Source organism: Phascolarctos cinereus, unplaced genomic scaffold, assembly GCF_003287225.1.
Source record: "Phascolarctos cinereus isolate Bilbo 61053 unplaced genomic scaffold, phaCin_HiC Scaffold_5;HRSCAF=322, whole genome shotgun sequence".
NCBI lineage: Eukaryota > Metazoa > Chordata > Mammalia > Diprotodontia > Phascolarctidae > Phascolarctos > Phascolarctos cinereus.
The window spans coordinates 57,084,616-57,110,628 of NW_027555958.1; the positions used below are offsets into that span (position 1 = coordinate 57,084,616).

At 41.0% G+C, this 26,013-nt stretch overlaps 2 protein-coding genes across 9 annotated transcripts in view; one reads left to right on the plus strand and one right to left on the minus strand.

The window, feature by feature from the left end:
* CEPT1 (choline/ethanolamine phosphotransferase 1) overlaps nt 1–9,378 on the minus strand; it is a 41,417-nt gene extending 32,039 nt beyond the window's left edge. For 2 of the 4 annotated variants that reach the window (XM_021001382.2, XM_021001406.2), the window contains exons 1-2: nt 9,272–9,378; nt 3,713–4,093 (exon numbers count right to left, since the gene is read on the minus strand). In XM_021001382.2, coding sequence (XP_020857041.1) covers nt 3,713–4,051 — 339 coding nt within the window. In that variant the 5' untranslated portion in view covers nt 4,052–4,093; nt 9,272–9,378. Of the gene's footprint in view, nt 1–3,712; nt 4,094–9,235 lie in introns of all 4 variants that reach the window. The other 2 variants (XM_021001399.2, XM_021001393.2) reach the window with 2 other exon arrangements.
* A 95-nt stretch (nt 9,379–9,473) lies between these two features.
* DRAM2 (DNA damage regulated autophagy modulator 2) overlaps nt 9,474–26,013 on the plus strand; it is a 36,591-nt gene continuing 20,051 nt past the window's right edge. For 3 of the 5 annotated variants that reach the window (XR_002327376.2, XM_021001419.2, XM_021001427.2), the window contains exons 1-3: nt 9,474–9,534; nt 15,833–15,862; nt 17,415–17,558. Coding sequence is in view for 4 of the 5 variants with exons in the window: in XM_021001419.2 (XP_020857078.1) it covers nt 17,428–17,558 (131 nt within the window). In the remaining variant the exon portion in view is untranslated. Of the gene's footprint in view, nt 9,535–11,082; nt 11,103–15,832; nt 15,863–17,414; nt 17,559–26,013 lie in introns of those variants that run through there. The other 2 variants (XM_078154964.1, XM_021001434.2) reach the window with 2 other exon arrangements.

Below are 26,013 nucleotides of genomic sequence, written 5' to 3' on the forward strand. Positions count from 1 at the left end.
CATGCTAACCTGTGCCCTAGATTTTGGGAGAAAAAATTTCAAGGGTGCAGAGCAAGGATCCCATAGCTTAAAATTCTGCAGGGAAAGTCAGGCTAGGAGGTGAAGGAAGTTCTCAAGAATAAAATTCTAAAGACACAAAGAGAAACAATTCTGACAAAGGAAAAAGGAAAGCTGTATAAGGAGACAGATGCACAGGGAACTTGGCCACCCACTTAAGATTTTAAAAAGAACATACAAAGATGAAAGCAAGGTCAGTAACTGAGGATGAAGATCTGTGTGACTTTAGGCAAGTCACTAAACATCCCTTAAGTTCAGCTGCTCTAGCTCTATAATCTTCGATGACCCACAGTCTTGTGAGAAGCGTCAGTTGTGTGGTCCTTGAGTCCTCAATTTCCCTCATGCCAGCCGGTCTTGCTATTTCTACCTACAAAACATCTCACTCGTCTCTACTCACACAGCCAACCTCTTAGTTCAGGCCTCTATCACCTCTCATCCAGACAACTGCAATAGCTTCCTTATTGTCCTCCTTGCCTCAAGTCTTTTTCCACATTGATCCATCCTCCAAGAGGCTACCAAAAATGGATTTCCTACAATGTACCTTACTACTCAATAAATTCTAGTGGTTGCCAATTTGTCTACAGGGTGGGAAGGGGGAAGAAAAGGAGTAACCATTTGTACTGGGCACTGTGTTAAGTTTTTGCTTTTCAACAAATATTAACTTATTTGATCCTCACAAGAGCTCTATAAGGTAAGTGCCATTATTACCCCTATTTAACAGTTGAGGAAAATGAGGCAAATAGAGGTTAAGTGACTTGCCCAGGGTCACACAGCTAATAAGTTTTTGAGATTGGATTTGAACTCTGATTTTGTGATTCAACATCCAGTGCTCTGTACACTATGCTGCCCCCTAGGATCAAATAAAAGTTCACCTGGCATATAGCTCTTCAACACATGATCCGTCTACCTTTATTTTCCTATTTTATTACATCACTCCTTTATGGTCCAGCCAAAATGGCTTTCCTGCTGTTGCTCATACGTGTCCCTTCATCTCATGTCTCTGGGCTTTCCACCTTTTTTCCATGTTGAAATGACTCTCTTTTTCCAAACTTCTACTTCTTGAATCTCTAGCTTCCTTCAGGACTTAGCTCAAATACCACAAAGACCCTTCTGGTCCCAGCAGCCACTAATATCTTCCCCTGAAGGCCACCTTGTATTCATTTGTATCTATCTATGCATAGTACCCATCCCACTAGAACACACGTCCCTTGAAGGCAGAGATGTCCCATTATGGTCTCTGTATCTTCAGCACCTAAGCACAGTTTCTACCACAGGTGCTTAATTAACACTGACTGAAGTACTGGTTAGGTAAGTGAAGGCTGGCAAGCAAATCCAGGACAATGAAGAGGGTTTGGGGGTTGGCTGGTTTGTTTTTTAAAAGCTTCCCTGTTGCTCTAGGGGGTATGGGACAAAAACTGACCACAAAGAATAAGCAGAGATGCTCAATTTCCACTTTGTTTCTGAGAAGGAGTATGACTTTTGGAGTATGACTATATAATTATCAGAGGACAATTATACAGCTGACACTCAAGATAAGTAATGAGACAGAAAGAGATCTTGAGAGCTGAGCTTGATCAATATAAGTCATCCATGGCCCAGATGACTAGCCTCAGGAACTGGTTGAAATGACTGCTGAGCCCATCAGTGATCTTTAAATAAGCGTAGATAACAGGAAGGCCAGCTAGATGGTGTAGTGGATGGTTCAGTGCCAGGCCTGGCGTCAGGAAGACCTGTGTTCAAATCCAGCCTCAGACACTATAAAACTGTGTGACCCCAGGCAAGTCATTTAGCCCTGTTTGCCTTGGTTTCTTCATCTGTAAAATGAGCTGGAGAAAGAAATGGCAAATTATTCCACTATCTTTGCCAAGAAAATCCCAAATGGGGTCACAAATAATAGGACAAGACTAACAACTAAACAACCAACAAAAGGTAACAGGGAAGGTATAACAAGACTGAGGAAAACTAAATGCTGCCCTAATTATCACAAAAGAGAGGTGAAGACAGCCTGTACGATATAATAGGTCAATGTACTTCACTTTGATTTTTCACAAAGTTGTAGAATATTTTAAACAGGCAGTTAGAGAAAATTCAGACAAGGAAATGGTGAACACACAGTCAGATCAACCAAACCTTATTTCCTTTTTTTTTTTTTAAAAACCCAAACAAACATGGATGTTTACTAAAATAGTAATCAGGAAAATTCTGTACATAGAATTTACCTATGTTGTAGAAAAATATCTCATGCTGTCCTTTTGGAAAAGATGGAGAGATGCTGGATAGCCCATAGCATGATTTGATGGATCTAGAACTAGTAAATTGCCAGAAATAAAGCAGACATCGTGATTCAACAACTACATGTGCGAGTTGTAGGCAAAAGCTACACCATATCAAGCAAGGGCTGTGCTCAGAGCCATCTTTCTGCTCATGCCAAGCACAGTATTTTCAATTCTTTCTTCATGTAAAGCAACACTGGTTCACATGAACTAGGAAACTTAATATAAACTTACTACTACTAATACAGCAATAAACCTATTGATTTACTTGCTCAGGTTAGAGCCTAATCCTTGCTTCTCTCCCCTAAAGGAAAGATTGGTGATAGAGGGAGCAGTCGGCACAGGGTCATTAGTACCAAGTGGGGCTAGGGAGATTACTTGTCAGAGGCTGCCATGTCCCCCTTAACAGGAATTCTACTGCACTGGCTTATTTTTCCCCACTTCCAGAATCACAGCAACAGATCAAGGGAGAGTCACCTTAAGTGTAGTAAGAGCAACAGGAAGATATCCAAAGACACTTTCACCCTTTGATTAAAAACAAAAGACTAGTTAATATCCATACCACTCCTTTTCTTTTCCCAAATAACTCCAGTAGCTGCCGACTGCCTCTAAGTACAAACTTTTCTGGTTAGCTTTTAAGGCCAGTTATTCCCCGGGCCCAACTTATCTTTCTAGCATTGATGGACCCTCTTTCCATGCCCTGTGATCTAGCCAAACTGGTGTTTTCTCTGTTCCTTGTACATGACATTCCATCCCCCATGTTCTTTCATTTGCACATGGACTGTTACACCCATGCCTGGAAATCATACCCTTCCTAAACTCCACATCACAGAATCCCTCCCTTTCTCAAGACCCAGAGTAAGTAACAACTTCCACATGTAGCCTTTCCTGACTCCCCTACCTGCTAAGGCTCTCTGTACCAAACTGCTTTGTACTTATTCCCTTTATATTTATTATATGTACATACACAGACATACACACACTTGTTCTCTGCACTGTTAGAATGTAAATTGTGATTAGGTTTAATTTCATTATTCCCATGCTTAACAGTGCTTGTCACAGAGTAGGCACTTAATAAATGCTTCCCAGTGACACCATTGCAAATATAGCTAAATCATCCACCTCAAGTCTCTTGCAACCAATACAGATTTCTTGTACAATTCTAGTAAAGTTTAATTATCTTAGTACTTTATTCAGCAATCTCAATACTACAGATAAAGTGTTCATTAAAAATTTCTTTAGAGATCCTCTGACACAAAAATGAATGTATTTTTGCACATTAGTTCCCTAACCAAAACAAGTAATGTTTAACTGTAACTATAGTGTTTCTTTTTCATCTGTAACAAATGTTACATCTGATGCTATTAAGCCACCCCTCTTACCTGTTCTGTAGCTGTGGGACAATAGTATATTAACAAAACAGTCGTACAGATGTTTATTGATAGTCCAATGATGGTGATGAGATTTGGGGCAATCCAGGATGGAACTCTTCCAACTAGCCATTCCCAGTAACCTTGCATTAAGGGTTCAAGCAAGGATCGTCCAGCACTTTGATATCTGTGTTCTTCTAGGCGCTTTAGCTGGTGTTTTGATAATGGTGGGGTAGGCAACTGAAGCAACTTACTTAATACACATCCTGTGGCATTCACATGCCCGAAGCCCACAGGGGCCTCCGGGTGAGGATCCCCACATCGTTTTCTTGTTGATCGATGTCCACTCATGGATCTTTAGCTCCTGTCTTCTGTTATCTGCTTGTTTTTTATCTGAAGAAAAACAAATACCTGCATATTACTGTTCTGTATCTAAAATGAAACTCTGAGGAGTTTATGTAAAAAGAAAATTAAGAATGCCATGAAAGTCCCATATAAGAAAACATTCATAGCAAAACTCTATACTTAAAAGAAAATATAAACAAAATGGATGCACATCAATTGTGGTGCATGAATGCAATAGAATACGATTACTATAAGAAATGATGAGGATGCTTCAGAATAACACAGGAGGACTTGTAGGAAGAAATGCAGCATTAAGCAAGCAGGGCCACAACAATACCTATAACAACAAAAATAAGAACCTGATGACAAATGGCCCCAGATTAACTGTACCAATCTTGGTTCTGGAGCATTTGGTCCACAAGCCCACAAACAGTACCCCTTCCTTCTCTCAAAAGAGTTAAGAATTTCTGGGTGAGATCAGCCAATGCCATGTTATTGTTTTCATTTAACTATTCTTTGTAACATCAAGGGGTCAATGGTAGGGATGGTGATGTAGAGGTATAAGAGTAAATGATGCAAAATAACCCAAAAAACACATAAATTAAAAATTTATGATAAATTAATCAGAAAGGGAACAAAAAAACCTAAGTCCCATCCCTGTTTCCATCAAAAATTTGAGGTGCTGAGAGAACCAATTTAACCCTATTTTTCAGGCAGAAAGATCAAAGGACAACATCATTAGTTTGGAGGAAAGCTTCTTGGTTACATTTCCTCTGCCCTTTAATTTTTGTTGTTTAAAATTCTTCCTGTGGGCTTCCTTCCCTTTCTCACTCAGTAAGCATTTAATAAACATTGATAACAACTACACCATGTCCAAAAACTGCACACTGGGTGCTCAGAAGGATGTAAAATTATTTAATAACAGCAGATGGCATGGTCTTGCCCTTGAGGAGCTTCAACACTTGTTGGAGAAATAATACAGAAAACAACTAGAGAATACAAGGCATCAATCAAACTTGATGTTTTGTAGCAGACTGTAAATTCTACAGGAACAGAGAAGAAAAGAATACTGAGCTGGAGTTATTTAGGGAAAGACTTCATGGATGAGATAGGTCTTAAAACCAGACTTTAAGGAAAGATAAGATTTATAATAGTGGAGAGGAGGGAAGTAAACATTCCAGATGGGGATGAGAAAGGACAGAAAGTTTATCTGGAAGGTACATAGTACGTATGGACTGACTTGAACAAAAGGAAATGTGAGAGAGAAAACTAAATAGGTGGGATCTGTGAATGAAAGCCTTAAGAGCAGGAAGAAACAGTAAAGAAATAGCAAATTATTATATCTGCAAGGTGGAGCTAGAAAAGAAAAAAAAACAAAACAAAACTTCAAAATTCTCTACCTGAAAGACAGATGGCAGGTAGTACTGAAAGAAATGGGAATACCCTGAAAAGAAAAAAATATTAAAATAACACCCTAGTTTCTCAACTGGGGGTACAAAATCGGAGCCACCTCCTTACTTCCAGCTACTCAGATATTCCTTCATACACAACTAGCATACAGTGGATTAAATTACAACTCACTTTAGGTTACTGCCTAAACTGGTTGCTGTTGGTTGCTTCAGACCAAATTGCTGATCCAATAATTCTGAGTTGACACATTTTTCAATTCAACAAAGAAATTCTTAAGCAAATATTGTTCAAGGCACAGTATAAACAACATTCCCCTCCCTTCTACCCTACAAAACACAAAACATCATAGTCCTCACCCACAAGAAGTTTACATTCTATTGGGATTGGGGAGAATCTGACTGAGGAAGCAGAGAGCACTTAAAATTGGAAGGATCAAGGAGTGAAGATTCATAATAAATGTCTCCAGTCTGACTAATTAATTTACATATTAGGTGGGGGCATGGAAGCAACTTTTAAAGAAATTAATTTAAAATTAGAGTGAAAACTCGGCTCGACAAACTGATTTCATATTTTATTATTATTCAATTTCTCTTACTGCTGAAAGAGATAAAACGGAAGCAGCTGGCCTGCTTTTTGGCCCTGAGACAGCCACAAGAGCAACTGATCCGAATGGCTTTAAGTTTGTACATTTGGCAGGACAATCTGATAAACTGATACTTTCCTTCTGTTTTTTTTTCTCTGACCTAGATTTTTATCTATTAGAAACTGTGTTTGGACAAACTTTTCTAGGAAAATAAATGCAACCTGTGATCACATAATTTATAATAAATTAGGTCCAATTATTTCTCAAGGCTTTCATTACCAATGTATTTGACAAAATCATTTTCTTGAGCAATTAATAAAAACAAAACTATCCACCTAAATCTAGGATTCACAAATCATCATATTAAAGAACTGAATACTTTAAAACTCAGTCCCAAATTTCATGTCATCACAAATTTAGTGAAGGTAATAAATAGTAGTTGGGAATAATGGGATATGTGATACCTACAAGTAAACTTCAAGATTAACACTTGAAATACATCAAATTACTGAAACCAGAAAAAACTTTATATTTATTACACCATAAAGCAGGATAGCACAGTACCCAACCTGTGGCATGTCATTCCAGCATCCCCATCCCCCTATGCCTGGATGCCAGGGATCTGGACTCCTCCTCCTGAAAATGGGCAGACCTCCAGCAACTGTTTTTATGAGCTGCACTGACTTAGCAGTATGTTGTACAGAATTTACAAAGAGGGTTGGCTAATTAGTAGATGTCTTCGACTTTTGGGAGATTGCTGAAAGAAGCCATTAATCACCACAGGCTATCAGAGACATGACAAAAATGACAAAGACAAATGGTTAAAAAACAGAGAAATTTCATTTCAGTATTATTTAGAAAGCTCCACACACAAAATAAAAGGATTTCCAGCTGGCTTGTATTGAAAGTACAACAATTTAGTTCCAATATAACATGAAATTTCCCTTGAATTTTTAAGTGTCTATCTAGTGCTTGGCACATAGCTGGTGCTTAATAAATGTTTACTGACTAAAAGTACTTAACACATGCAAGGAAGCATATGGAAACAGATAAAGACCCCTAGTTTGATAAACCCTAAAAAAATGTCAAAATGCTTGATCTAGCTTAAAGAATAGTCAGAGAATCTTCAAAGCTTTAAGGTATTTTAATGATTAGAGAATTTAAAGCTTTCATTTTTATACACGAACAAACTGAAGCCCAGAGAATTACATGATTTGCCTAAGATGATACACACTGCTAGTGAGTGGCAGAGTGAATATATTAATTACAGATCATTTCATATGAATTTTAAATTCCATAAAATATTGGAGCTGGTAGAAAACTTACAACTAGATCTCCTCACTCCTAGACCAGTTTTCTTTCAATCAAGCTATCCTCCTTCCCTCTTTAAATGGGGACTGCAGTGAGGAAAAGAGAAATGAGTATATGGGGCCATAGTCATATTTGGAAGAATGTAAGGACATTTGGCCTAGAACCAAACATCAGACATGTCTGAACATTTTATTTTAGGTGCTAAACAAGCATTATTTATTTTTTTGGTGGGGGGTTGGTTGGTTTGTTGTTTTTTTTTTAAAGCTCTTCCACTTTTGGAATGTAAGCTGCAACAAATTGACAACATAGAAAGAAAATGTAGCAAAATCATTTTTGAACTTCAGCAACTTTTGGAGATTGCGCCCAACTATTACTCTTATAGTACTTGTTACATACCCCCTAGTATGGTAATTTGTGTTTTGTAACTGCCTGTTTGGTTTTTAACCCCTACAGGTTTGGGATTGTGCTTCGGTATGTCTTGTAATACCCCTACAGCACTTAGCACAGGACCTTTTGAGCACAGGCTCTAAAATGATACAGTAATAACAAAAGCTAACACTTGTACAGTGCTTCTATGTATCACTTCATTTGATTTGTACAACAACCCTGAGAAGTAGGTGCTATTATTATCACCTCATTTTTCAGGAGGAAACTGCTGTTGAGAGGTTAAAGTGACATTGCCCAGGATCACAAAGCTAATTAAGTCTGTAGGGGGTCTTCAGTACTTCCTAATGCCAAATCCTGTTTTCTATTCACTACAACACCTAGCTACCTCCAATAATGCGGTCTACCTAAGCACTTCGGAAACTTTAAAGCCTCTATAAATGTAAGTCATTATTATTACAGCAAATGTCTGTTAAATGAAATGTTATGAGACTGCCACCACAAAGGTGACTGCAATGTGGATTTTTATTCTTGAGCAAGAGTTTTCAAATAGAAACCCAGGAGATCTTATAGTTATTAGTGAGTGGCAGAATCCACAGAGATTCTGTTGGAGAGAATCTGTATAACTACACCAAGATGCAAAAGCCAAGCCCGGTAGACATGAGGCAAACTCAAAGCCCCACTTGTCCAGGGATCCCGGGAACACTGGCTGACTTTGGCAGATCGCTGGTCCCTTCTTTCCAAGAATATCACTGAAGTCGAACCCAATTGGCATGCAATCAATCGCAGTTCCCTTAAAACTGACTGAATTTCTTAAAAGTGAGGGAGAAGAAGGGAGAGGGAAGGAAGGAAGGAAAAAGAGAGAGGACAGGAAGAGAGGAGGGACAGAGGGAGGGAGGAGGAGAAAGACAGGGGGAGAGAGGGGAGAGGGGGAGGGAGAGAGGGGAGGAGGGGAGGAGGAAAGGGGGAGAGAGAAAGGAGCAAGAGAGAAAGGAGAGAGAAGGGGCAGAGGAGAAAGCCAGAGAGAAGACACAGAGACAGGACGCAGAGAAAAGAGCCAGAGACAGAAAAGAGACAGACACAGAAGGTCCAGAGACGAGACAGTGAGGGAGGAGCCGGAGAGACAGGGAAAGAAGCAGCACCACCCGGCCCAGGAAGACCGCCCAGGTACAGGATGCACCCAGGCTGGCGGGGCCCTTTCCGCAGACGTGCAAAGACAAGGTCGCCTCCCTACCGGCGGGCGGCTGACACGGAAGCGTGGCCCGGCAGGCCCCCGCTCTCCCACGCGCGCGGCGGCCCCTCCCCCTTCGCCGCCCCTCGCGACGGGGTTCCCCTCGCAGTCCCTCCCCTCCCCCGGGGCTCGCCACTCGGGAGGAATCACCCCCGCCCCGTGGCACCCATCCCCGGCCGCTCCGGTCTCCCCTCACGAGTAGTGACGACCCCTCCTCCCCGCCACCCCCCCCAACTTCGCGGCGAGCTCCCCCAGCCCCGCCCCACCCTACCCCGCACGAGACCCGGCGCCCCTCACAGGTCTGCACCTTCCACTCGGGCCGTCCGGGTGACTCTGCTCGGCGGCAGCGGCGCGTTCGCGACACTTTCGCAGTTGCCGTAAAGGCAGACGCGGTCGAAGTGGGCGGTGGCGGAGGCGGGGGCGCGGACGCACTCGCTTCCGAGGGGGCGGGGCGGCCCCAGGGCGCGCTCCCGGGCGCGTGTCCCGAGCTCCACTCCTAGCCCCATCTTTCGGGCTCGACGGGGTGAGCAGGACGGAGCGCGGCCCGCGGCGGAGGGTGCTGCGAGCACGGTAGGCCGGGGCTGGGGACAGGGACGGGGACGGGTGAGGAGGAGGAGGAGAGCGGGTCTCCGGGGTCGTTACGGGGCGCCGCTGCCCCACCGCCCTCCCGCGGCCCGGGGATCCCGGGGCTGCTCGAGCTCGAGCCCCAGCCCTTGGCCTTGGCCGCTTCGCGGATTGCTCCTTCCTGGGAAGGCGGCTAAGCCTGTGCCCATGTGCATCGCCCTGGCGCGCTGACCTTGCCCGGCCCGGCGGGCGCGCGGCATCTGCCGGATGCTCGGGGGCTGCGGAAGGTGCTGAGCCGAGCTCCCCGGGCCCCGCGCTCTCCGTCTGCGGGGAGGCAGAGAGAAGGAAAGGTAAATGGTGGCCCCCGTAACCACGGTCCAGGCCCGAGAGGCTTTGAGTTAGGAGGTGTTGGAAACTGGCTCCCCATCCCAGAATAATAAGGTGAGACGCCTGATGTGAAAAAGAAATACCCAGGCTCGGGTATCGAACTGACATCGTGATTCCCCCCCCCCAATCTCTCTTAAAAAGCAGCATTTGATCCGGCTTTTTTTCTTGTTAATGTTATTTAACCTTCTAAGCACGTTGACTTTAGTGAGAATGAGATAGAAAACGTTACTTCTAGTGTGAGAACATTTAGACTGTTCTGACAAACCATCCTGGTGTGCTAAGTACTTTAGCGAGCTGGTAGTTAATATGCCTTCCAAAAGCCAGGAAGCTTTCCTTGAGCATGTATGTGTCACATAACCTTCTCTCACATGAGAAGGTGGCCTTTCTTACCAAAGCAAACCCCCTCCACATACACCATTGATCCTGTTGCATCCTGTGTTTTCCTGCGGAGATTGCTCATCCATCATCTCTCTCCCTAATATTCAGTCTCTCTCTGTCTAGTGTGATTGCTTCCCTGCTGCCTACAAAAATGCCATTCCTCTTCCATCCTTGAAAAACCCTCAAAAAAACTTGATTTGACCATCCCCGCTAGCTGTCTTCTATATTTCTCTTGTCTTTCGTGCCTAAACACCTTGAGAAAGCCATCTACAATCAATGTCTCTACTTCCCTTTCTTCTCACTGCCTTCCAAACCCTCTGAAGTCTGGCTTTGGTCCTCATCGTCCTACTGAAATTGTTCTCTTCAAAGTAAATGATCTCTTACCTGCTGAAACTAATGGCCTTTTCTTAATCCTCATCCATTTTGACCTCTCGGTAGCCTTTAACACTGGCAGCCTCCCTCTTCTGAATACTTGTTCTCCAGCTTTTCATGATACTTCTCTCCTGGTTCTCCTCCTATCTGTCTCAAAAGAGACAGAGAATCTGCTCCTTCTCAGTCTCCTTTGCTGGATCTGCCTTTAGTTCATGGCCATTAACCGTGGGTGTCTCCCAAGGTCAACCCTTGGACCTTTTCTCTTCCTCTGTACTGTCTCGCTTGGGGGAATCTTATCAACTCCCCATGGTTCCAATGATCATTTTTATGCAGATGATTCTCAGATCTTTTTATCCAGCTGGAATCACTCTTCTTACCAGCAGTCTCACATCACCATGTACCTGTTGGAATCTTGAATTGGGAGTACTCTAGACATCGTAAGTGCAACGTGTCCAAAAAAGAACTCATCTCCTCCCCATCCCCCCAAATCCCTTTCTCTTCTGAACTTCATTTCTGTTGAGGGCCACCCCCACCCTCTCCCCATTCCCCAAGACTCATGATCTTTTCCTTTCTTAACTCCTCACTCACATTCACCTCACATATTCAAATTATTGTCATTTTTACCTTTAGACTATCTCTGGTATTTGTCCGCTTCTCTCCACTCACAGAGCTACCACCCTGATACAGGCCCTTGTCACTTCATGGCCAGATGAGTGCAGTAGCCTTCTAATTGGTGTCCTTGCTTCGGTTGGCCAAAATGATCTTCCTAAAGTGCTGGGCTGACTGCATCCGCTCTCCCCAAATGAACTGCCCCTGTTCCTGTTACACCCAGGAGCAGTTATGAAATCTTCTTTTTGGCTTACACCTTATTCCCCTCTACTTACTCCGTGTGTCAATAACACTGAAAGTGACCTCTTTGCTGTTCCCTGTCTACCAAATCCGTGGCTTTTATTTATTGATAGATGCTATTTCATTTATTTATTTTCTTACTTACTTTCCCCTGTGTCTGGAATATTCTCTCTCCTCACCTCCATTCCTTCCCTGGCTTTAAGACTCAATTCAGATTCCACCTTCTTCTAGAGGCCTTTACTTCTTTCCCTCTCTTACCCCATCCCCACCTCTACTCCACCCTTAATGTGAAAATCTTCCCTCTGGGATGACATTCCATTTACACTGTATATAGATTTTTATATATGTGGTAGCTTGCCTGTTCTCTGCCTCGTTACAATGTAAACTCCTTGCTGGCAGGAGCCCTGTTTTTGCCTTTTCATTGAATCCCTTGTACCTTTAGCTTAGTGCCTGGCACGTTGGTAGGCCCTTAATCTTTGTTGATGATGATCTTCTTAATGCTTCTTAATAATTCAGAGAACTGACGAGATAGAAAATTCATTATTTTCAGTTGCTTTTATGAGTTTTAGAAAACATAATTGGAGTTTAGGCTCATAGAGTTGTGTAGTAAAGCAAGGACATGGAGCATCGATCTGTAAAACATTATTTCCGTGCCACATTTGCCTTGTACCAACCAGCTCATTCTCTTGAATCATAATGGACTTTAAAAATTTTACTTTATCTGCCTGACTGGAATATCTCAGCCAAATTTCCAATTTACTTATGTGAAAATAACTGGGAAAGAGCTTCCCTTATCTACTTTCCTTATCCAGATTTGCAGTCCTTACTAGTAGCAACATGGTAACCTGAATTTATTCCGCTTCATTTTTTATATAAGGAAGTACCTCACAAAGTCCGTTTTCCAGGGCCTCATTGTGGTGTTGAAGTGACCCTGCATTGTCTGAGGCTGTGCTAGTAGTAGAGCACATAAGCATGTTTTGGGCAAAAGGCCAACTGTTTTCTGAGGACCAGCCTGTCTGACTGTGGAGAGGTACATCACCAGCAAGCTGATCACTTGGTGATAAGTTTTTGGCTGTTGTAACAAAGAAGCAAAGAAAAGTACATCATGACCTTCAGTCCTCTACATCTTGCTCCTCCTTCAATGATGGTGGTCAAGTGAGAAAGGGGGAGGAGAGTGTCAAACACAGCACAGTTTTTGGACTTTCTTTAAACATAGCATTGACTATTGGTACTATAAATGTGAGATCCTGGTTTGGTGACCAAAGAGTGCAAATGTGGCTGGAGGAGCCAAAATGTATCCATTCTTGCTATAAATAAAACCAGAGGGAAGAATAATTTCTATTGCATGGAAAGAGATACTCATAAAGATGACGAAAAAAGGAGGTGGCAGATTGTGTTTATCAAATACCCAAAAGGAACAAAAAACATTACTTCATGGGATTCTTTAATCATTGTATATTGCAGTACCAGTGATAAGTATTTGCAAAAAGACAAGTATGAAAGAAATTACAAATCGTACACCAGGATCGACTATTGAGTATGAAGAGAGAGAAATTCTACCAAGAGCTTGATTTAAGACTCTCCAAATGAAATCAATATATACTCTGATACTTGATGAGTTAAGTGCAAAGGTGGAAAAAGATGGTTCAAGAAGCAGGAATGAGAGAGGCAAAAGACTGGCCAATTAAACTGAAGCTTTGTGCCTTTTTATTTTGAACACTTGCTTTGAGAAAAGAGTTGGTAGATGTTAGATGTCACGATTGCCAAATCATGTAGCAAAAAATAGAAGAGGTTATATTTTAACATTCAGGAAGAAAAGATTTGTTATTGATGAGATTTATTCCTGAATCTGCTGTCTGTGTACAGACCACCAGCTTGTCAGAGTTATGATCAGAATTAGTAAAACATAAAAAAGAATGAGAAAAGAAGTATAGTGTATAATTGAAACAATTCAATTCTGAACTATTTCATCAAGTAATTGACAAAATGGGAAATGGACATGGACCACTTATAATAATTTTATAAAGAAGTTTAACCAATCTTAATTCATTGCCACAGCAGAGATCCCAGAAAGTCCCTAAAGATTCCTTTGGAATCAGCCAAACAGAGAAAGACAGCTGCCCAAGGCAACACTGAGTAAGAAAATGGACTTCTTTATAAGTTATTTTGCAGAAGGATGATGGAAAATTGTGAGTGATACCATCTTCTAAAGCAGAGAGAGCCGTGGAAATCAAAGTTATTTTAAAGAAATCTTGTCAAGATAGCCAACCAAGCAAAATCATCCCAAGGGTAAAAGTAGAAGGACAAAAAAAAGAGAAAATGTTTTTTAAAATTACTATGAAAAATTGTTTTTTCCATTTAGGGAGTGGAGTGAAACTCCCACAGTTGTTATCTTAACACTATAGACATGAATTAGGGGAAACAATAGCACCCTAGAGAACAAAGATGGAGAGAGCAGTCAGATTGGACCAAGAGAAGATCGGTGCTGGGGATGCCATAATTGTGAGGGCCTTGGGGGATTGAAATGCACGATGTATGAATACCAAAAGTTTGGAATGAAGTCCCAATTAAGATAACATAAATAATCAACAACCTACCTTACTTACTCTCCCACTTATGCAGAATATGAGAATTATTTATTAACAAGTAGAGGCCATCTTTGGAAATTTGGAATGAAGTCTCAATTAAGATAACATAAATCATCAACGACCTACCTTACTCTCCCACTTATACAGAATATGAGAATTATTTATTAACAAGTAGAGGCCATCTTTGATGAGTGTATACAAGCAATATTCACCAAGGGATCACCTCTTTACCATTTCACAATTGAATGAAAGAGGCAAAGAATAGAAGATCTCAAGTGTATTTATTGTTTGTTGATTATGAAAACACAATCGGCTGGTTTTCAACAAGGTGACTCATTGATCTATTAAAATCAACCCAGGAGTCTCTGAATAATATAACAGTAAAAACAGTCCTTTTTAATGACCTTGTAATCACTGCTGTGATGGAGGAGAAAGAGAGCTGAGCTCAAGTGGAGGAGCACCTACCGTGAATGGTGAAGTGCTCCTTATGCTCCTGTTGACAGAGGATATTTGTGTGCCTTGTATCAAAGCCTGCATAGCTGTGCAGAGTCCATTCTGGAAGAGAACTTTCACTTGGAGTTTGTCCTGCCCATGCCAAATAGGGGAAGCATGTCTGTTGCCCAGATTACAACATGCATTTGGATAGATAACCTATAGAATTTGTCTATCAGGATATTTTATCTGGGACAGGCAGTATAGATTAACAATGAATGGGCTCCCCCAGAACTGAACAAGAGGTACAGAGCAGGTTGAAAATGTCCATGAGCTTTCCATGAAATCAAAGGCCCACCTTCTTTATAACAATATTCCACTGGGATTGCTGTAGAACAACGAAGCATGGAATACAAGTGTCCAAAGAACTAAAAATGATTATTACACAGAGGGCAAAGTAAAAGTACATAGTGGATGTTTGGCTATAACATTTAGTCATTGAGAACTTCAAAGAAGAACAAGAGTCAAAGATGTCTTTGAGGAATTGTATGATAAGAGAATATTAGCTGGCCAACTGGAGAGGATGAGGGATGAAGTAAGGATGGATAGAGGGTTCCATTGGTATCTTTATAATGTCAGGAGAAAGGGAAGAGGCCTTCAGTATGTTGGGTGGACCTCTTGTGGTAAATATATGGAAGAACATGGATAAGAGCTGCGTCTGATGGTCATGTATGAATGAGTTAAGTACGTTGGAAGACACTTCCATCAATGAGATCACAGGTCCATGTTAGTATTTGAGAGTATGTGGGGGCCTTATTGTGTAAATTCTAGTGGGATTTATGAAGGTAGTTATCTGACTCCTAGGTTCATGTAAAGACTAAGTGCCTACCTTAGGCTGAATATAGCTGTGCCAATTTAATGGAATTGACTAGTTAACTCCATATATCTCAGGGCCAAAATCTACATTTCTCTAACTTTCACATGATGATTCTAATTTTTCTTCTTGGAGTAACATGGAATAAGCCTACTTCTTCTTATATATGATAGTCCTCCAGATATTTGAAGATTGCTATTGAAAACTTATCCTTTTTCAGGCTAAATATCCCAGGTGCCCTCAATTATTCTTCATATGACATTTCTTAAAAGTATTGTACTCAGAACTGAATAAAATAAGCAAATATATTTTGTAAGCCAGATAAGCTAAATATATTTTAATTAATCACATCTCTGCTTCTCTCTCTTACCCTGGAAAATTGACAGGTAATTGAATTGTATGTGTGCTTTTTTTTTTTTAACAGATCATCTGTCACTGCTGCTTGGGCACTTTGGCAAGTATCTTATTTTATTGCCTTTATTTTATAGGAGAAAGTATCTTATTTTATTGCCTTTATTTTACAGAAGAAACTAAGGCTTGGAAGGTTGTGGCTTTCAAAAATTGTAAATTAGTAGCCGCATCGTAGTACAAATTCATAGTTCTTGTATTTTGGTTTCGTTGTTCAGCTACTAGGCAATACAGAGAAACATTTATACATACACACACACACATACATATGTATATACATACATATAGGTATATATATAAAATTGCTAGTGAATACTATAGTATTTTTACATTTTTGTGTTGCCACATGGGAAGCTTAAGTGGCACAGGGGATAAAGCACTGGGCCTGGAGTCAGGAAAACCTGAGTTAAATTCTGGCCTCGGACACTCACTGTGTCACCCTGGGCAAGTCACTTAACTTCTATTTGCCTCAGTTTCCTCAGCTGTAAAATGAGGATAATAACAACACCTATCTCATAGGCTTATTGCGAGGATCAAACGAGATAATATTTGTAAAGCGCTTAGCACAGTGTCTGGCACATAATAGGCAGTATACAAATGCTTGTTCCCTTCAATTCCCTGAAATATTTTTTGTGTCATCTGTAGGAGTAAGTACTGTTCTGTGCCTAGTGTGCTAAGTTGGAAAAATGAGTTTTAAAGTCAGGGCCTTAGTTGCTAAAAAGTCCAAGGTAGACAGTAATAATGTACACATTCATATTCAGGATATGCTTTTAGAAAAGAGACAAATTAAAACATAATACAAAGAATAAGTACATTTATTTAAGTGGTTAGTAAAGAGGGAGTGATATAAATTATAACTGATACCTATCCAATTAACCTTAGAGAAAGTTACTTGAAAAAGTAAAATTTCAAAATTCATTTGAGAAGAAGAGAGTTTGGTGAGCTATGACAGTGAGGATAGTCTAGATAAGGGCCAAAGCTTGAGAGAAAGAAGGAGTGGATGATAAGTAGTGGACCAAGGGTATGGTGAATAGATTGGTCTAGAGAGACTGCTAGAGGTAGTCCTAAGGGAAGTATGAGAGGAGGCCTGTAGTAGTTTGTAATGGTTTGGTAAGGTCTTTCTTGTTCCAAGTCTAGAGTCCCTCACCTCCTGATTTACCATTGCTCCCGATCAATAAATCCTCATCCTTGGGCACCACCCAATGTTTTCTACATTAAAAAAATACATACTTGAGTTAAATATTATTATTAAATTATTAAATATTAAATATTGTAATATAGACACGTGTGAACATTAGTATGTATTGAAATTATAATACCCTGTTGGTTCCTTATTGCCTACCACCAATCTTAATTTATCATTTAAAACCTCACTAGCTGGTATCTTCATCTCTTTAAGAGATCATTTTAAGATAATTAGATAATGGTAATTTTGTACATGAATTTCTGTATTTCTTTTTTTCTCATGAGACAATGTGTTTCAAACAGGTGGGACAACCTAAGAGAAAGAGAGGTTATCTCTCTCATACTTATTAAACCCACTTATTCTTATATGTATGTTGGATATTTTTCTCCCACCTTTTCCCTTTTTGCTTCAGAAGTCCTATAGAGATGTGGTGGTTTCAGCAAGGACTCAGCTTTCTCCCTTCAGCCCTTGTTATTTGGACAGCTGCTGCTTTCATCTTTTCGTACATTACTGCGATAACTCTTCACCATGTGGATCCTGCATTGCCCTATATCAGGTCAGTAAAGTGTATGCAGTTATTGTGGTAACAGACATTGGACGTGACTGTTCTTTATCCAGAGCTTTTAAATTGAAAACTTTAAGTTAAAAACAGATTTATAGGTGGAAATTTCATGCTAGCAACACTAAAAAAAAAAGATTTAGTTTAGTTCCCCAACATTTATGAAGTTCCTCTTTTGTGGGAGGCCCTTTGCCAGGGTTGGGGATGGAGAGACAAACACCAGAGAGTTCTTGCCGTCATGAAACTGAGATTCTACTGAGAGCTACAACATGTACACAGGCAAGGTCAGACAAGATAATTTGAGGAGGAAGAGAACAGTAAACAGGGGAACAGGAAAGGCTTTCAGAGGTGTGGTTTAACTCACTTTGATAAAAATCAAAACTATTAAACATAGCTGTCACTTCTGTCTAAAGCCTCTCCTGGGATAGTTGAGGGCCAGCAATGGGTAAGGGAGTCTATTGGAGGTAATGAGCTTTAGAGGAATCTCTTTATAAAATTTTGCTTGAAAAAACATAATTTATACCTGCATCATATTTCCCAGAAGTTCCAGAGCTTCCTAGTATTTTAAGTTACTTTTTTCATACTCTTTCCTAATTGTGTGGTCATAATAATCCTAAATGATAATTTCTTCTCTTTCTCCCACCAAGTCCATGAAAGGAATTCTGACACACAATACTAAAATAAACTATTCCCCCAGATTGATGCTAATTTTAATTAGCGCAGATCAAGAAACATCTAAAACTTATTTCAGAAGATGAACTATCGTGGGTCTGGAGCATACAGAGAGATTTTATTTGGTGTCTGGCCAGTAACTAGAGGGTAAAAGATTGAAGATCAGTGGTCTAAAATTTTTGGACCACACTTCTAACAGTATCTCAAATTAAAGTTGGTAAAACCTAATAGTTTATCCACATAGAGGTTGTATAGCCTAATTTCTGTGTGAAATTGAAAAAAGTTATACATTTGGAAAACAAAATGGAATCTATCCTTTAATAATGAAATTATATCTTTAAGGACTAAAAAATAAAAGAATTAAACCAGTCTTAGAAATTAGTCAACAAAGACAGGAAATGTGCGTGACAAGCAAATGAACATCCGTGGTTTTGAATATAGTTAATCCTGTTTTTACATAAAAACCAAGAAAACCGTGGATCTTTACCTAGATTAAGTGCTTACATCCTTGCTTAAGAACATGTTAAAAGAGAAGTTCAATCAATAAGAGGAAGAGTGAGGGAGAAGAATTCTCTCTTGTTCTTTTTTTTCTTTTTTTTGCTTTTTGGTGAGGCAGTTGGGGTTAAGTGATTTGCTCAGGGTCACACAGCTGGGAAGAGTCAAGTGTCTGCGGTTAAATTTGAACTTGGGTTCTCCTGACTTCAAGGCCGGAGCTCTATTCACTGGGCCACCTAGCTGACCCAGAATTCTCTTTTTCTAATCAGATTTGACTCCATGAAAAATGATAGAAAACATAGGTTAAGGGTCAGCCAATTTTCACCAAGAAGAATCAGTTCTTTGTACGTGATAGTGGGTGAACTAGAGTGGAGTGGAGCTGGGGTATCCCTAAAATGCAGAATTAAAATTATTTCTTTTCTTTTCAATTCTTAAAAGGCCTTGAACTTTCTGACAGCAACTGTAACTTAGTCACGAGGCCCATAACCCATTAAATGCTATGATCATGCTGATCTTGAAGTCAGTATGAAGAGTGGGAATTGCTATTGTCCTGTGATGTCTACTCATTGCTCCTGTCACCACTACTATGCCCTTGGCTACCTCTACTGGTTTTATGGATTCCCATGCTATTGTCCTAACTCACAGGCGCCATTATGCTGCCTTCCAACCACCTCAATGGGTTTTCCCTGTCCACGTGTTTTATGGGAGGCAGTAAGGTAGAGCGGAAAGAGCCCTGCATTTGATGTCTGTGGACCAAGATTCAGATCCCGGCTCATGGTACCTATGACAGACAAATTGTTTAACCTTTGTCCCCTAGTTTCTTCAGCTGTAAAGTATTGGGGTTAAATTAGATGACCTATCTAGATTTCTTCTAGATATAAGTCCCCCAGTCTTAGTTCCTGCTATGGGTATCTGAGGTTTTGTGGGATTGAGGGAAATGCCTTTGGGCCCTTTAATGGATGGCCGTCTTTGACCATGACTTAGTACAGTGCCGTATAGGAATCAGGTATTCAGTGTATATCCATTGTACCTTGGTCTCTGCAATCAAAACTGCACAAGACATTGAAGAGCAGTCTTAACCACATACTTACAAAGTATATGCAGGATAAAAGTTAAGCCTGTACTTCTTCTTGGATAATCATGTTTGTCCTTCCTCTCTGTAATTTCCAGGTTTGTAGGAATCATAGCCAAGCCTCTGAGTTTTCCCTGAAGGGGGCAGAGTGGGCACTATTTCCAGCATCAGAGAACCTGGGTTCCATTCTCACCTCTCATGCACACCCTCATTCTTACCCTGATCTCCATGTGATGTTGGACAAGTCACCTAACATCCCTGGCTTCAAGTTTCCTCGTCTATAAAATGAGGATAGACTAGATGACCATTGAAGTCCCCTTTAGCTCTATATCCATGGCCCTAGGAATTTGCTGGCCTGGAATAGTTAAATGGGCTTTGTTTGTGTGGCAGAGAATCTGGTTTCTCAGGTGGAAGCAATCAAGGCCACCAGGAACTGTCTTTTCTGTGTCTCCAGCTATTGGAGAGAAGAAAGAATTAGCCACAATCATAATAATATTGTTTCCAGGTTCCTCGGTGCCGTCAACTTGTAATCTAGTCCGGCATTGTATGCAGAGCATTGTGCTAGATGCTGCAGGAAGTGCCCAGTTTAGCCACTGGTCCTTCCCTGCTGAACTTTACAGACTAGAAGAGGGATGTAACATATATCCAGATAACATCATTACGTGATAAGTGTATTAGAGAGGTGCATGAGTGCTAGGTGAAGTCTGAGAGGAAAGGGCATTCCTTTTCCAATCAGATGGCATGATGTGAGAAGAATTTTCCCTTCTGTAATAAAGAGGAAGCAATGATAGTCAGTAGAGTAATTAATTTGCAAGTGGTATTTGAGAGCTAGACCACTGGACTAGTAAATGCTGATGCAAATGCTGTAATATGATTGGAAAGAGAAGAAGGCAGCTTAACTTGGCCTGTAATACACACACCCAAAAGTGGGTGGAGCTTGACAAGAAAAGAAACCAGAATCTTTCAGAATCCCATTCTTTACAGAACAGTGGCATCAGTATGTCACAAGATTCATACAGCAGAATTCTGTTCATGTTCCTTCCTTCTTCTCTACAAAATCATTTTACAGTAATCATTAAGTCATTAAGATGTGTTCAAAATTAAAAATCTGGGGAGGAATGTTAAAAAAGTTTTTTTGTTAAAGTTCCATTATTGGATATGGTTATCTCCTCCATCTAATCAAGCCTTTTCTTACCCAATAGAGCCATCTCTCATTGACAGCTGGATAGGAAAGAAGAGACACAGGCTCAACTTGGTGTTTTAGCATAAATGTAACTAAAATTACAGGTTCCTCCAAGGAGCCCATGATTTCTGCTTCTCTCATGATATCCTTTTCATTTGGAAAAAATAAACCTTGATGTATTGGAAAGGTGAAAACTTTTAAAAGATTATAAACCACCTGATTTAACTTATGTAACTCTTTCAAAGGTCAGTGAAAGAGCTGAGCTAGACTTAAGAGTTTTATTTTTTAAAATACTTGTGATGCTGATGTGGCCTGACGCCAGATACAGAAATAGAGTGAGTACAGCAGATTGCAAACAGGGTGAACTGAAACTTACTGAATTCCTAAGGGTTTAGGAGTTCGCTGTCCCAACTGCAAGATTTTAATTAACTAAAAATCACTACTTTTGTAAGCTCTGGCTAAGCAAGATGTAATTAAATCACTTGGTCACTTTTTCTCAGTGCTTACTGTGGGAAGATTGATAAGTAGAATCCATAACATTCCTTCAGTGGTTTCACTTCCTGGTCTGAGGACACTGCTGGTTTTGTTTTAAATCACTCTTTATCACTTAAACTCCCAGGCTCCATTTAAAAGGGTGTTACTGCTTTTTCTTGTATTCATTTCAGTTTCTGACATTTTTTTTAAGAGCAAAGTTATTGTTACACAGCTTCGTGTTGTTAACCAGTAGTGTACTTTACTGTACAGAGGAGCACATTTTTGATGTACAAGATGTTAACAAAAGTCCAAGTGCAAGGTTTTCTTGCAGATCAATTTAAGCATTTCCCAGTGATCATTCATGGCTCAGCTTAAAACAGTCCTCTTTTACTTCTGAAGGAATGTAGCTAAAGACAATGCCAAATGCAACGAGCGTATGGTAATGTGACTTGGTAGTTCTATATTTCATTTCAGTGGTAAGTCTGATGTTACTGCAAGCAGGATTTCACTGTGTGCATAATGAAAAGGCACCCCTCCTGGAGCTTTCTTTTTACCACATAGTTCAATGGAACAAGAATTTCATAACACTCAACCTCTATTTCCAGGAAATTATGCTTGATTACATTTCACATATATTTCAAAGTAATAATAAAAGTTTGAAGGGGGAACAAGTCAAAATCTTGAGGATTAAAAAAGGCATCCTTTGGCTTCTGAAAGGGTATGGAAATGAGGTTAGGTTAAGGTAGCAAATCAGACACCCATACACACTGAGGATTTGGCAAGAGTAACATATGCAGCATTTTCTGCCAGCTTTGTTTTTACTGAAATGTTTTGCAGTGCTTAAAAGGGACTAAGATCTGATGGAGACCCTCAAGAAATGTCAATTAGTAAACTGGAAATCTAGTTTTAAAGCCAGCTCCCTTTCCTGTAATCATCAGTAACATCTGAGAGTCTGTTTATCCACCCATTGATCCATGTGATTTTACAATTTTTCTCATTTTCTTTACCCTGTGACTGACATGTTTTCTTGATAACCTAGCTCTGACACACTGCAACCACCATCCTTTCATCCTTTTGCTCTTTTTTTTTTTTTGTATTTTGGCAAATGAGCAAAGCTCCCTGGAACAACAAGGAAGGTCCATCTGGAACCCTGTCTGTGGGGGTGTAGATGCTGACATGACAAACGGATTTTATCATTTGCCATTTCATTTTTTGAACAGGTAGCCCACCTCGTGGACAATTATTTTAGTTGGTTACAGCACCATGTTAGTGAACCTAGGTTCATCCGCCTTCATTCCACTTAATTTCAGTCCATTACTGTCATAGAATACCCCAAGTCCCAGACAACCATTGTTCAGATCTCTGCTGTTGGTAACCAGGAGGATGGGGCAAAAAACTGTGGCTGACTTCACAAATCCATGACATATATTTACTACTAGGTGAATTTGGAAGTGCCCCTCATCTGTCTTCCCACTCCTTCTAATTTTGTTCATTTTTCTCTCTACTCAGCCTTAACCTCTTTACTTATGACCTTGGCCTTTTGGTAATATCCTCTCCTTTACACATGAATCTTTAGCCCTTTTGACCTGCTCTTTCCATCTTGCTAACTTTCAGCCCTGATTAATTCCTGCCATCTCCTCTTCTACTCCTCTGCAGAGCTGCTGAATGCTGCCAGAGGGAGTCATGGAGTCAAGCTGAGTAGGCTTCCCTACAGATTTATGCTTTCTAGCCTCAACTGAGCCCTCACTGCGGCACAGTAACCCTTCCTTCATTCCCTTCTTGGTGACACTTCCATCCCTTCCACAGGAGCTGCTTTAAGTCTTCTCTTCTCCAGATCTTCACACTCGATTCTCACTTGTTGATTTTGCCTACTATCCTGCTGGCAATATTGAGTCTATCCTTGATGAATTTCCTCACCTCCTGTATTCTGCTCCTTTATTCTCATTGCAGGCCATCCTTTCCTCTATTCTTCTAAGATGAAGGAATGAGAAAAAAAGCATTTATGAAGCGTGTATGCATTGGGGATTCAGATACAAAAGAGATAGTCCTTACCCCTCAAGGATCTTAGATTCTAATGGGGAGACACTACTGTGCAAGATGGTTTACATATCATTTATATAATAGTAACCATTTATACAGTGATTTAGAGTTTGCAAAGTACTTTACAAAAGTCTCATTTTATACTCACAGCAACCCTAGAAGCAGTACTATTATTTTCTTTATTTTGCAGATAAAGAAACTGAGGCAGATAGAAATTCATTGACTTGCCCAGGGTCACACAGTGTCTGAGTTTGAATTTGAATTCAGATCTTCTTCACTCCAGTGTGAGGATTGATCTTCCTCAATCCGTTGTGCATGGGAATGGTGGCTGGGGAAAGATATTTGGTCCTGTCACTGTTAATAAACATTTATTAAGTACCTGCTATGTGCCAGGCACTGCGTTAAGTGTTGGTGATACAAAGAAAGGCACAAGATATCCCTTCCGTCAAAAAGCTCCCAGTCTGTGGGGGAGACAGCACATACAAAGCTGAAGAGTAGGCGAGGAGATGGAGGTTACTCACCTCCGCCATGATGAGGTCATGCAGCCAGGGCGGGAAATGATCTGAGGATGTGCGAGTATCTGAGTTAATTTCATCCTGCAGACTGATGAATTTCTGGAGAGTAGCCACGTGAGAAATGATGAGAAGTCTCTGGGTGCCATCCTCAAATGAAAGAGGATCAGAGGAACTCCCTGCTGCTCACTGAGAAATTCTAGTGGGCCCAGTGAGCTGTCGGTTGACAGGCCCTTTCCAGAGTCCATGGCAGTGTTGCTTTGATTACTGTTCCCAGAGTTAGAGGGGGAAGCAGCAAACAAAGGCACCCACACAGGACCATTGTTGGGGCTCTGGGATTGGCTAGACACAGTGGTCGAGAGTTGAGGTATGGATGCCCAGTGGTCTAGCTCTTCTAAGGCATGATCTCTGAAAGTCCTTTTCAGAGGAAGGTTTAGCATGGCAGGAAGAAGGCTGAGATGAAGCATGAGAGGGATCAGTGTCCCAGGAAGATGAGCTCTATACACCCTCCTCTCCATCCATCATCATTCTTTCCCTCTGCTGGGTCTCTCATGTCAGTCTGCAAACTCGTTCCCATTTCCCCTGTCCTGAATAAAATCCTCCCTTTTACCCTGACCACCTTCCAAGCTTATTGTGTTTTTCTGTTTCTCGTAGCTGCCAGATTCTCAGTCAGGACTCCTTCCCTCCTCCTCTTCTTCACTGCCCGCTAACCCCTCAGACCTTCGGGCCAGCTTCTTTGACTGTCTCTCGCCTCCAGGGCCCCTAATGACCGCCTTATTACTAATGTCATTTTATGTCTCTCGACCCCCTCTGGCGTCACCTCTCCCCTGATGCCCTCCCCACCTCCAGCTTCTTCTGATGCTTCCTGGTGTTCCTCCCAGCCCTTAAATGGAAGTGCTCCCTAAAGTTCTGGGGATAGTCCTCCTCTATCTGCAGCCTCCCTTAAGTGATTGTATCTACTTCCCTGACTTCAAAAATGACCTTTACACAGATGCTTTCTAAATCCGTATCTCATGTGCCATAACGTCTTTAGTTCTGGTTCCATATTTTTTAACTGCTGATACATACTTCCTCCGAATTGCTTGCTGATACTTCAGACTCAGCATTTCTAAAACTGACCTCTTCATCTTCCCTGCCTAACCCTGCCCCTCCCCCAATTTCTTTATTTTTGTTAAAAGCGCCATGATCTCCCCATTCACTAAGGCTTTAATTTTGCAGTTATTTTCATTTCTTCCCCATCCTGCCAAATCTAATGATTTCTCTTTTAACAGTATCTCTCATGTGTTGGCCCTTCTCTGCAGCCCCACTGCCACCACCCTAGTTCAAAGCCTCATCTCTTCTCACACTATTGCAATAGGCTTCTCCTTTTTTTTTTTTTTAAATTATTTTGTGAGGCAGTTGGGGTTAAGTGACTTGCCCAGAGTCACACAGTTAGTGAGTGTTATATGTCTGGGCCTGGATTTGAACTCAAGTCTTCCTGACTCCAGGGCTGGTGCTCTATCCACTGCGCCACCTTGCTGCCCCTGCAATAGCCTTCTTGACCATTTTCCCGCGTCCAGTTTCTGTTCTCCACATTGCTTCCCAACTCTTCCTAATATCACTATGGTCATTTTGCTCTTCTACTCAGAAATCTCCATGGACACCTTATTTCCCATTGAATAAAGTATAAGCTCCAGACTTTGGTATTTGAGGTTTTCCACAATCTGATTCCAACTTGGCTCTCAAGCTTTGCCTCATACAAGGGGCAGCTGGGTGGCACAGTGGATAGAGCACCAGCCCTGAAGTCAGGAGGATCTGAGTTCAAATCCGGTGTCAGACCAGACACTTGACACTTACTAACTGTGTGACCCTGGGCAAGGCACTTAACCCCATTTGCCTTAAAAAAAAAAAAAAGCTTTGCCTCATACAGTTCTTCTTCATAGAGTCCACATTAAATCCAAACTGGATAGCTCTTGGTCTTTTCCATCTTCTTGCCCTCACCTCACACTTGTGCTTTTACTTGCA